Source organism: Coregonus lavaretus (genome assembly GCF_964263955.1).
Source record: "Coregonus lavaretus genome assembly, chromosome: 17".
Classification (NCBI taxonomy): Eukaryota; Metazoa; Chordata; class Actinopteri; order Salmoniformes; family Salmonidae; genus Coregonus; species Coregonus lavaretus.
In genome coordinates, this window is record NC_140004.1 from 11,079,308 (window position 1) to 11,091,983 (window position 12,676).

The window sequence follows — 12,676 nt, forward strand, 5'->3', positions numbered from 1 at the left end:
GATCACGGTTGGGTCTTTCTTGGTAATCCGTAATGGACTGTAGCCCCTACATTTACATTACATTTTAGTCATTTAGCAGATGCTCTTATCCAGAGCGACTTACAGTTAGTGAGTGCATACCCCCGTGGGAAACGAACCCACAACCCTGGCGTTGCAAGCGCCATGCTCTACCAACTGAGCTACAGGGGACTACACACTATCACATGTGGCGGGCGGCAGAGCCTGTGTAATAAGAGTCCACCTTATTCCTATATTGTCCTTTTGCTCGGTTGATGACTGCGGAGGTCATAGCGGATCTTCTTGTACGTATTCCTGTCCTCAACCGTAGCCTCAGGGTTGTCTACGATAGCTTTGTGTGCGGTAACCCTGTCCTTTAGTTTAGCACCAACCTCAATGTTAATCCAGGGCTTTTGATTGGGGAAGCAGCGAGCCCTCACCGTGGGGACAATGTCGCCGATGCATTTTCTACTGAAGCCGGTGACGGAGGCGGTTAGCTTGTAAATGTTATCGGCGGAGTCTCGAAACATATTACAATCAGTGCTAGCAAAGCAGTCCTGTAGCATAATCTCTGATTCTGGTGACCATTTCTCAAGTCACGGGTACTTCCTGTTTGAGTTTCTGCTTGTAAACAGGAAGCAGGTGTACGGAGTCATGATCGGATTTGCCGAATGGCGGACGAGGGAGGGTCTTGTATGCTTGCTTATGGGTAGAATAACAGTGGTCTAGGACTTTATTGCCCCTAGTGGCGAAGGAGACATGTTGTTGGAAGTTGGGCATCACGTGTCTTAGTGATGCAAAATTAAAATCGCCGGCAACCAGAAAAGCAGCCTCTGGATGTAGGTTTTCTTGCTTGCAGTGAACTAACTAATCAAGTATCTAACTAACTGATGGATCGGTCAGTCAGCAGCAACATCCTGTATGGACTGTGCCCAATGGGGAGGTTGAGCAACACTGTAGAGGCCTTATTCATAGATGTCAGTGTATAGATATCAGTAGTAGAGTGGTTACTATTCAACCCGGCCTCAGGTCAATTCGTAGGAATTGGAATGTAAATTTGATTTGCTTTAGTAGGATATTTTACATTACCAATGGAATACGAATTAGAGGACATATAGTATCATGTGTCCAGCTAACTGTACTGTAGTAGCTAAATACAATATACTTATGCTAGCTAGCCAACGTTTAATTATTGCTGCGTTATGAAAGGAACTAGACACGGACACGAATGATCTGTTTAGTGTGTTAACACACTATTGGTAGTCTGTTGTAACCAAGTATTGGTGCTAAACTGTGTGTTATTGGATGCTAGCATGCTAGTTAGCTATGGTGTCATAGTTAGGCATCGTGGGCTGTTGTGGGTAGTTACTGTAGGTTGGCATTGTCTTCGGTGTAGCACGAAGCTAGCTAGCTAGCCGTTTTTCGAACAGAGTCAACACAGTAGCCATTGTATGCTGTACTGTGGCAGCTAAATACAATATATTTGTGCTAAGCTAGCCAACGTTTAATTATTGCTGCGTTATGAAAGGAACTAGACACGGACACGAATTATCTGCTTAGTGTGTTAACACACTATTGGTGGTTTGTTGTGACCAAGTGTTGGTGCTAAACTGTGTGTTATTGGATGCTAGCATGCTAGTTAGCTATGGTGTCATAGTTAGCTAGCTGAATAAAGTGGGTTGAGTCTACTCCTTTAAACATTGAACCGCTGTGGTTCACAACAATTCTGATTTCTAAAGGTGGAAGTTGGGAGAGTTTTTGTTCGGGTGGTTCAGTGAAACAATTATAGTTTCTGAGGTGGAAGTTTTGGTGAGGGAGGCCCTGCTCTCTCCTCTTCCAGATGTTTAGTTCATTTCATTCCGATCTCCTCTGCATTATTGTAGCCATTTGCTACAGCCTGTCAACTATGCCTCTGCCTATCCCTGTTCTCTCCTCTCTGCACAGGCTACACAAACGCCTCACACCGCGTGGCTGCTGCCTCTCTAACCTGGTGGTCCCTGCACGCACCCCACACCTGGAGTTCCAGGTCTCAGGCAGCCTCTGGAACTGCCGTTCTGCTGCCAACAAAGCTGACTTCATCCCAGCCTATGCTAACCTCCAGTCCCTCGACATCCTGGCGCTGACGGAAACATGGATTACCACTGAAAACACTGCTACTCCTACTGCTCTCTCCTCGTCTGACCATGTGTTCTCGCATACCCCGAGAGCATCTGGTCAGAGGGGTGGTGGCACAGGAATCCTCATCTCTCCCAAGTGGACATTCTCAATTGTTCCCCTAACCCACCTGTCTATTTCCTCATTTGAATTCCATGCTGTCACAGTCACTAGCCCATTTAAGCTTAATATCCTTGTCATCTATCGCCCTCCAGGTTCCCTTGGAGAGTTCATCAATGAGCTTGACGCCTTGATAAGTTCCTTTCCTGAGGATGGCTCACCCCTCACAGTTTTGGGGGATTTCAACCTCCCTATGTCCACATTTGACTCATTTCTCTCTGCCTCCTTCTTTCCACTCCTCTCCTCTTTTGACCTCACCCTCTCACCGTCCCCCCCTACTCACAAGGCAGGCAATACGCTTGACCTCATCTTTACTAGATGCTGCTCTTCTACTAATCTCACTGCAACTCCCCTCCATGTCTCCGACCACTACTTTGTTTCCTTTTCTCTCTCGCTCTCCTCCAACACTACTCACTCTGCCCCTACACAGATGGTAATGCGCCGCCGCAACCTTCGCTCTCTCTCTCCCACTACTCTCTCCTCTTCCATCCTATCATCTCTTCCCTCTGCTCAATCCTTCTCCCTCCAATCTCCTGATTCTGCCTCCTCAACCCTCCTCTCCTCCCTTTCTGCATCCTTTGACTCTCTGTGTCCCCTATCCTCCCGGCCGGCTCGGTCCTCCCCTCCAGCTCCGTGGCTTGATGACTCATTGCGAGCTCACAGAACAGAGCTCCGGGCAGCGGAGCGGAAATGGAAGAAAACTAAACTCCCTGCCGACCTGGCATCTTTTCACTCCCTCCTCTCTACATTTTCTTCATCTGTTTCTGCTGCTAAGGCCACTTTCTACCACTCTAAATTCCAAGCATCTGCCTCTAACCCTAGGAAGCTCTTTGCCACATTTTCCTCCCTCCTGAATCCTCCCCCCCTCCCCCCCCCTCCTCTCTCTCTGTGGATGACTTCGTCAACCACTTTGAAAAGAAGGTTGACGACATCCGATCCTCGTTTGTTAAGTCTAATGACACTGCTGGTCCTACTCACACTGCCCTACCCTATGCTTTGACTTCTTTCTCCCCTCTCTCTCCAGATAAAATCCTGCGACTTGTGACTGCAGGCCGCCCAACAACCTGCCCGCTTGACCCTATCCCCTCCTCTCTTCTCCAGACCATCTCCGGTGACCTTCTCCCCTACCTCACCTCGCTGATCAACTCATCCCTGACCGCTGGCCATGTCCCTTCCGTCTTCAAGAGAGCGAGAGTTGCTCCCCTTCTCAAAAAACCAACACTCGATCCCACTGATGTCAACAACTACAGACCAGTATCCCTTCTTTCTTTTCTTTCCAAAACTATTGAGCGTGCCGTCTTTAGCCAACTCTCTTGCTATCTCTCTCAGAATGACCTTCTTGATCCAAACCAGTCAGGTTTCAGGACTGGTCATTCAACTGAGACTGCTCTTCTCTGTGTCACGGAGGCTCTCCGCACTGCTAAAGCTAACTCTCTCTCCTCTGCTCTTGTCCTTCTAGACCTGTCTGCTGCCTTTGATACTGTGAACCATCAGATCCTCCTCTCCACCCTCTCCGAGCTGGGCATCTCCGGCGCGGCTCACTCCTGGATTGCGTCCTACCTGACCGGTCGCTCCTACCAAGTGGCGTGGCGAGAAGCTGTCTCCGCACCACGTGCTCTCACCACTGGTGTCCCCCAGGGCTCAGTTCTAGGCCCTCTCCTTTTCTCCCTATACACCAAGTCACTTGGCTCTGTCATATCCTCACATGGCCTCTCCTATCATTGCTACGCTGACGATACACAACTAATCTTCTCCTTTCCCCCTTCTGATAACCAGGTGGCGAATCGCATCTCTGCATGTCTGGCAGACATATCAGTATGGATGACGGATCACCACCTCAAGCTGAACCCTGGCAAGACGGAGCTGCTCTTCCTCCCGGGGAAGGACTGCCCGTTCCATGATCTCGCCATCACGGTTGACAACTCCGTTGTGTCCTCCTCCCAGAGTGCGAAGAGCCTTGGCGTGACCCTGGACAACACCCTGTCGTTCTCCGCTAACATCAAGGCGGTGACCCGCTCCTGCAGGTTCATGCTCTACAACATTTGGAGAGTACGACCCTGCCTTACACAGGAAGCGGCACAGGTCCTAATCCAGGCACTTGTCATCTCCCGTCTGGATTACTGCAACTCGCTGTTGGCTGGCCTCCCTGCCTGTGCCATTAAACCCCTACAACTCATCCAGAACGCCGCAGCCCGTCTGGTGTTCAACCTTCCCAAGTTCTCTCACGTCACCCCCCTCCTCCGCACACTCCACTGGCTTCCAGTTGAAGCTCGCATCCGTTACAAGACCATGGTGCTTGCCTATGGAGCAGTGAGGGGAACGGCACCTCTGTACCTTCGGGCTCTGATCAGTCCCTACACCCAAACGAGGGCATTGCGTTCATCCACCTCTGGCCTGCTGGCTCCCCTTCCTCTGCGGAAGCATAGTTCCCGCTCAGCCCAGTCAAAACTGTTCGCTGCTCTGGCACCCCAATGGTGGAACAAGCTCCCTCACGACGCCAGGACAGCGGAGTCACTCACCACCTTCCGGAGACATTTGAAACCCCACCTCTTTAAGGAATACCTGGGATAGGATAAAGTAATCCTTCTACCCCCCCCCCAAAAAAAAATTGTAAAGTGGTTATCCCACTGGCTATAGGGTGAATGCACCAATTTGTGAGTCGCTCTGGATAAGAGCGTTTGCTAAATGACGTAAATGTGCCCTTGAGCAAGGCACTTAACCCTAATTGCTCCTGTAAGTCGCTCTGGATAAGAGCGTCTGCTAAATGACTAAAATGTAATGTAAATGTCTTACCCGGCCATACAATATCATATGAATCGGATGATGTAATTTATCATACATCTTGGAGGATGTATAGTATTATACGTCTTGCCCTGAGGCCAGGCTGCTTGTTGCATGTAAGCATTTATGGCTAACGTTAGCGGCTAACACTGCAGGTTAGGATACTAACGCAGCAGGTTAGGATAATTAACGTAGCAGGTTAGGAGGAATTACGTAGCAGGTTAGTAGAAATTACGTAGCAGGTTAGGAGGAATTTCGTAGCAGGTTAGGAGGAATTACATAGCTGGTTAGGAGAAATTACGTAGCAGGTTAGGATAATTAAGTTTAAGTTAGGAAAGGGTTAAGGGAAGAGTTAACTAAAATGCTACAGTTGTCCCCAACACGACTCAAACACGCTGGACGGACGCATTATACGGCCACCCATCCTCCCCGACCAACCTATCTACTTTCGTTTCTATGTTAAGTAACCAGACCATTATTTAATTTGTAACGTAACACATAATACTAAATGGATGTACACAAATGTATGTAACATATCCCCGACAGACAGACGGATGGACAGCTGAGAGCTCTGTCTGTCTGTGCTCTGCTATGGATTAACATGATTGACAGGATCCTAAAAGGGCCCTAAACAACACCCACCCTTGGCTCTAATAGTGTCTCCCTGTCTCTGTCTTTGGATCTCTCTTAATCCCTCTCTTCATTCCTCTATCTCTCTCACCCCGTCTCTCTCTCTCTCTGTCTGTCTCTGTCTGGTCACCTCTCTATGAAGTGCCAGAACATGCCACTGAGATATATTGTAGGAGCTGACCTTGGCTTGTGCTGTGTTACTCTGTCTCTTTGCTTTCACTATCTATTAGTTAGTGTATGACGACATACAACTACTATCCCCCTGCACACACCCCTCAGAAACACACTCCTCTCAGTACAATTAACCACTGGAGTGTCACCATAGCAATGGGCAAAGGCAGCACATAGCTTAAGTTATATCAGACAGTCCCTATCCAAAAAGTAATTAAAGAACTCTATTAGTATGCAGCTCCAATACTACAGAGAACGAGAGAGAGACAGAAAAAGAGGGAAAGAGAGAGAGAGAGAGAGAGAGATGGGGAGAGAGAGGGGGAGGCGAAATGAAGAGTGAGTCAAAGAAATCAACACAAATAAAGATGCAAGAGAGGAGGGGTACAGGAGAAAAGAGAAGAGGGGCTTTAGAGTGAAGAGGTTGAGAGAAGGGACCGAGTGTGGAGAGAAAGTAATTAGAAAAGAGAAAGGAGCCAATGATAGAAAGAGAGATGCTGAGAAATAGACTGAGAGCTGCTCCCTCCCCAATGATGTCATAGGAGGGATCAGAAGGTGGACCAGCACAAGTTGCTTCCTGTCTAGAGATTATGCCTGACAGTGGTTGCATCTGAAATGGCACCCTATTCACTAGTGCAATTCAGACGCACGAACACACTCAGAAAAAAAGTTACCGAATTGTACTTAAAGAGCAGCCTCTTTTATCATTTCTCTTTAATCCATATGACTACACAAATCTGTATGCTTTTTAATTACAGACTGACAGACAAGGCTCGTTATACCCACTCCTGGGTATAAGAAACACAGTGATTCCCATTGGAATGACGATCTCCATAGAAACACAGGGCAACTCAATTCAGTCTACTGGAAAAAGGAGGGGGAGGGGCCTCCTAGTGAAGCCCCTCCCACGCAGCCGGCCTAAAGCATCCCAAAAGCGCTCTTTCAAACCCGCCTGGTTGCCATGGATACCACGGCCTCTGAGGTCACTCCACTAAACTCACAATTCGTCATTTTTTCTTCTTCTTTGAGGTTTTCTGGCTCAGACAAGCAGGAGAGAGAGAGAGAGAGAGAGAGAGAGAGAGAGAGAGAGAGAGAGAGAGAGAGAGAGAGAGAGAGAGAGAGAGAGAGAGAGAGAGAGAGAGAGAGAGAGAGAGAGAGAGAGAGAGAGAGAGAGAGAGAGAGAGAGAGAGAGAGAGAGAGAGAGAGAGAGAGAGAGAGAGAGAGAGAGAGAGAGAGAGAGTGCTTTTCTTAATATTTGATGAACCCAGGATGTTAACAACAATTAATCAGGGGCTTCTTCACAAAGAAACACTCAAACGCTCACACAGATATAAACACAAACAAGCACACACACACTCACTTATGCACATGTACACACAACGGGTTGGAACCAAAATTCCGTTCCACTGTTCTGACCAGCAAAATAAATGTCTTAACCTGTTCCTTTTTAAACCTTTAGACCAACATTAAATTACTTCACCAATAAGTGCGGATAGAGCAGCTTGCTATGGAGCAGGCAAGCTATTTATATGCATTGGACAGACAAGTGTAGGGTGAGAGATCTGACTGAAATTTTGCGGGTGTGGAGAGAGTGAAAGAGGGTGTAGGAGTAGGATTGGCTTGAAGCACTGGGCATCTTGTTGTCATGACATGCATTATCTTAATTAAGCCCACAGAATTATACCTACAGAGGAGTGGCTTCTATAAAGAAACTTTGAATGTCTTTGAACTTCAGAAAGTTGGCTTAACGTTGGACCAGAGCTAGCTAGCTAGCTGGCTAGCTAACAAGATTGTGTGTCTTACCTTTTTGTAGTTAATACATTTTTGTGAAACATGATAACTATAGTATCCTTCACTAGAATTGAAAAAGTTAATAAATTTTTCTCTAATTAAAAATCTCTTTCCCTAATTTCTGAATCACGCTTGTAACGTCAGTAGGCTATGCTTCAGAGGGGGAGGGACACGTAGCCTACACACGGACACACACTGGCAAAGATTTTTAGCTGGCAGGCAGACACTGGATTAAGTTTCTGAGTGACAGACTGAGGGCTTTGCATAGGCGCTTTGTGTACGTTTTTTTTGTGGGACTGGAAAAAAATGCCAGGAATGTAAAATAACATTATTAACCGGTTCCCATGCCAGAACAGTATAGCTCACTTTCGTTCACGGTTCTGATTCTGTTCCTCATTTTTTTGTAAAAATATTTTCCAGTTTTCAGAACCTGTTCCAACCCCTGTTGGAAACGCACACACACACTGCTGTTAGGAAACTGTAAAAAAAAGTTGCAGTCACTAAGATCAGGAGCGCAGCATTAATATTTCAAACTACTCCACGTTTTAGAATGTGTTAAACAAACAACAATAAATAAATGCGACACAGTACACTCACTGGATGTTGGCTTCGCCTTCAACCCCACACTGTTCTTGACCATGAATCCATGGACATACAGTGCATTCAGAAAGTATTCAGATCCCTTCACTTTTTCAACATTTTGTTATGTTCATCCAAAAATGGATGAAATTAAATGTTTTCCTCATCAATCTACACACAATACCCCATAATGACAAAGCGAAAACAGGTTTTTAGAAATGTTTGCAAATGTATTAAGTATAAAAAACAGAAATACCTTATTCAGACCCTTTGCTATGAGACTCGTAATTGAGCTCTGGTGCATCCTGTTTCCATTGACCATCCCTGAGATGTTTCCACAACTTGATTGGAGTCCACCTGTGGTAAATTCAACTGATTGGACATGATTTGGAAAGGCACACACCTGTCTACATAAGGTCCCACAGTTGACAGTGTATGTCAGAGCAAAAACCAAGCCATGAGGTCGAAGGAATTGTCCGTAGAGCTCCGAGACAGCATTGTGTCGAGGCACAGATCTGGGAAAGGGTACCAGCATTGAAGGTCCCCAAGAACACAGTGGCCTCCATCATTCTTAAATGGAAGAAGTTTGGAACCACCAAGACTCTTCCTAGAACTGTCTGCCCGGACAAACTGAGCAATCGGGGGAGAATGGCCTTGGTCAGGGAGGGGACCAAGAACCCGATGGTCACTCTGATAAACTCCAGAGTTCCTCTGTGGAGATGGGAGAACCTTCCCGAAGGACAACCATCTCTGCAGCACTCCACCAATCAGGCCTTTATGGTAGAGTGGCCAGACAAATCAAATCAAATCAATTGATTAAAAAAATTAACAATAATTAAAGAGCAGCAGTAAAATGCAAATAGTCTGGGTAGCCATTTTATTAAATGTTCAGTAGTCTGGTATAGAGGTCCTGGATGGCAGGAAGCTTGGCCTCAGTGATGTACTGGGCCGTACACACTACCTCTGTAGTGCCTTGCGGTCGGAGGTCGAGCAGTTGCCATACCAGGCAGTGATGCAACCAGTCAGGATGCTCTCGATGGTGCAGAAGCCACTCCTCAGTAAAAGGCACATGGCAGCCCGCTTGGAGTTTGCCAAAAGGCACCTAAAGGACTCAGACCATGAGAAACAAGATTCTCTGGTCTGATGAAACCAATATTGAACTCTTTGGGACTGGGAGACTAGTCAGGATCGAGGGAAAGATGAACAGAGCAAAGTACAGAGAGATCCTTAATGAAAACCTGCTCCAGAGCGCTCAGGACCTCAGACTGGGGCGAAGGTTCACCTTCCAACAGGACAACAACCCTAAGCACACAGCCAAGACAACGCAGGAGTGGCTTTGGGACAAGTCTCTGAATATCCTTGAGTGGCCCAGCCAGAGCCCGGACTTGAACCCGATCAAACAATCCTGGAGAGACCTGAAAATAGCTGTGCAGCGATGCTCCCCATCCAACCTGACAGAGCTTGAGAGGATCTGCAGAGAAGAATGGGAGTAACTCCCCAAATACAGGTGTGCCAAGCTTGTAGCGTCATACCCAAGAAGACTCAAGGCTGTAATCGCTGCTAAAGGTGCTTCAACAAAGTACTGGGTAAAGGGTCTGAATAATTATGTAAATGTGATATTTCAGTTTTTTTTTTTATACATTTGTAAACATTTCTAAAAACCTATTTTTGCTTTGTCATTATGGGGTATTGTGTGTAGAACTACAGTATATACAGTGAGCTCCAAAAGTATTGGGACATTGACAATTTTGTTGTTGCTTTGGCTCTGTGCTCCAGCACTTTGGATTTTAAATGAGACAATGACTATGAGGTTAAATTGCACTGTCAGCTTTAATTTGAAGGAACCGTTTAGAAATGTTTGTGCATAATCCCCCCATTTTAAAAGTATTGGGACAAATTCACTTATACAGTGCTGTGAAAAGGTATTTGCCCCCTTTCTAATTTTCTCTACTTTTGCATATTTTTGATACTGAATGTTATCAAATCTTCAAACAAAACATAATATTAGATAAAAGGGAACCTGAGTGAACAAATAACACAACAATGACATACTGTGTGAAAAAGTAATTGCGCCCTTACACTTAATAACTAGTTGTGCCACCTATAGCTGCAATGACTCCAACCAAACATTTCCTGTAGTTGTTGATCAGTCTCCCACGTCACTGGGGAGGAATGTTGTCCCACTCTTGCATGCAGAACTGCTTTAACTCAGCGATATTTGTGGGTTTTCAAGCATGAACTGCTCATTTCGACTTTGACTAGGCCATTCCGAAACTTCAGGTTTTGTTGCTTTTTACCATTTTCATGTAGACTTGCTACCATGATTACGGATAATCATTTTAAACCAGTCAGTGTGACCACCATTTGCCTCATGCAGCGTGACACATCTCCTTCGCATAGAATTGATAAGGCTGTTGATTGTGTGCTGTGGGACGTTGTCCCACTCCTCTTCAATGGCTGTGCAAAGTTGCTGGAAATTGGCGGGAACTGGAACACGCTGTCGTACACATAGATCCAGAGCATCCCAAACATGCTCAATGGGTGACATGTCTGGTGAGTATGCAGGCCATGAAAGAACTGGGACAAATTTTAGCTTCCAGGAATTGTGTACAGATCCTTGCGACATGGGGCCGTGCATTATCATACTGAAACATAAGGTGATGGCGGCAGATGAATGGCACGACAATGGGCCTCAGGATCTCATCACGGTATCTCTGTGCATTCCAATTGCCATCGATAAAATGCAATTGTGTTCGTTGTCCGTAGCTTATGCCTGCCCATACCATAACCCCACTAACAGGGATGTAAACAAATTTGTGGCCACAATTTGAGAGAAATAAGCTTTTTGTGCGAATGGAACATTTCTGGGATATTTTATTTCAGCTCATGAATCATGGGACCAACACTTTACATGTTGCGTTTATATTTTTGTTCAGTGTACTTTAAAGAATTCAACACAACTGGTGACTTGGTACCAAATGATGCCTAGTTGCACTTGATTTAATGAATTCCAAAGAAATAAACAAGTAATTTGCAGGTCATTAATGTTAAATGATCATTTTAACAAGTTGTTTCACAGCAAATAAATTCACATCTCTGTACCGTTAAAAAAAATGTGTGTACAGCAGAACAGTGTCCAGGCTGACTGTGTGTGTATGTGTATGTGTGTGTGTTGGTGTAGGTGGGCGGTCACACCATGCTGCCCATCCGCTGGATGCCTCCAGAGAGCATCATGTACAGGAAGTTCACCACAGAGAGTGATGTGTGGAGTCTGGGCGTGGTCCTCTGGGAGATCTTCACCTACGGCAAACAGCCCTGGTATCAGCTCTCCAACAACGAGGTCAGTCTCACCTCTCACCTAACCTTAACTCTAACCCTCTGACCATACTCTACCTCCATCCTAGCCTGGGTGCCAGTCTGTTTCTGCTCTCTTGCCACCTCCTTATAACAGTTCCATGAGGAGGTGGCAAAAAGCAGAACAGACTATAATAATAATAATAATATGCCATTTAGCAGACGCTTTTATCCAAAGCGACTTACAGTCATGCGTGCATACATTTTTGTGTATGACTACCAGGCTACCTCCAACCTAACTCCCTAACTGGAATATTATTCTAAACCCTCACATCCATTCCTTTGGTAAAGCTTTAGCCTAAGCCTATATGTGTAGGTCTGAGAGTATTGGAGAGTAAGAAATGTAAAGACAATTAAATCTGGCCTATCAGCTGGCAAGATGGAGCTTGTATGTCTACTTGTGGTCTAATTGAAGTGATTCTGACACTGACCCCATGTATCTGCCCCTGTGCCCCCCCCCCACCACCCACAGGTGATTGAGTGTATTACACAGGGGCGTGTCCTGCAGCGGCCTCGCACCTGTCCCAAAGAGGTGTACGACCTGATGCTGGGGTGCTGGCAGAGAGAGCCTCACATGAGACACCACATCAAGGAGATCCACAGCCTACTGCTCAACCTAGCCAAAGCTTCTCCTGTCTACCTGGACATCCTGGGCTGAGCGGGTGTGCGTGTGCGTGTGTGTTGTGGCGTGTGTGCGTGTGTGTTGTGGCGTGTGTGCGTGCGTGCGAACATGCACGTGGCTGTACAATACAAGAGGGAATGAGTGTGTGCCTGTACGTGTGTGTCTATTGATGCGCCTGTCCTTGAGTGTGTGTTTAAAGCTACGATCAAACTCTTTAAGGCAATCAGAAGATTCCCCAACTGTTCCCTTGTGCCCTCCCCTTTCTCTCTCTCTCTTACTTTCCACCTACTTCTACTCTTTCATGCATCTCTTTACCCACCATCTTCCTGCTCAAGAGACGTTAAGAATGGTTTGCAGTGGGAAGGCTTCTCCCATCGCTACAAAGGCTTTTTAACTGGGGCTAAATATTCCACAGTAAATGGCTGAGGGCTCTATACGAGCAGGCAGTGCCGTTTGGTCCAACTGGTTTCTGGAAACTCC

General features: G+C 46.3%; 1 protein-coding gene across 1 annotated transcript in view; it reads left to right on the forward strand.

The window, feature by feature from the left end:
• LOC311144845 (BDNF/NT-3 growth factors receptor-like) overlaps positions 1–12,232 on the forward strand; it is a gene marked incomplete at both ends in the record, with an annotated part of 87,441 nt that extends 75,209 nt beyond the window's left edge. The window contains 2 exons of the mRNA XM_084181002.1: positions 11,402–11,560; positions 12,047–12,232. Of these exons, the coding sequence (XP_084037128.1) occupies positions 11,402–11,560; positions 12,047–12,232 (345 nt within the window). The remainder of the gene's footprint in view (positions 1–11,401; positions 11,561–12,046) is intronic.
• Positions 12,233–12,676: the final 444 nt, after the last annotated feature.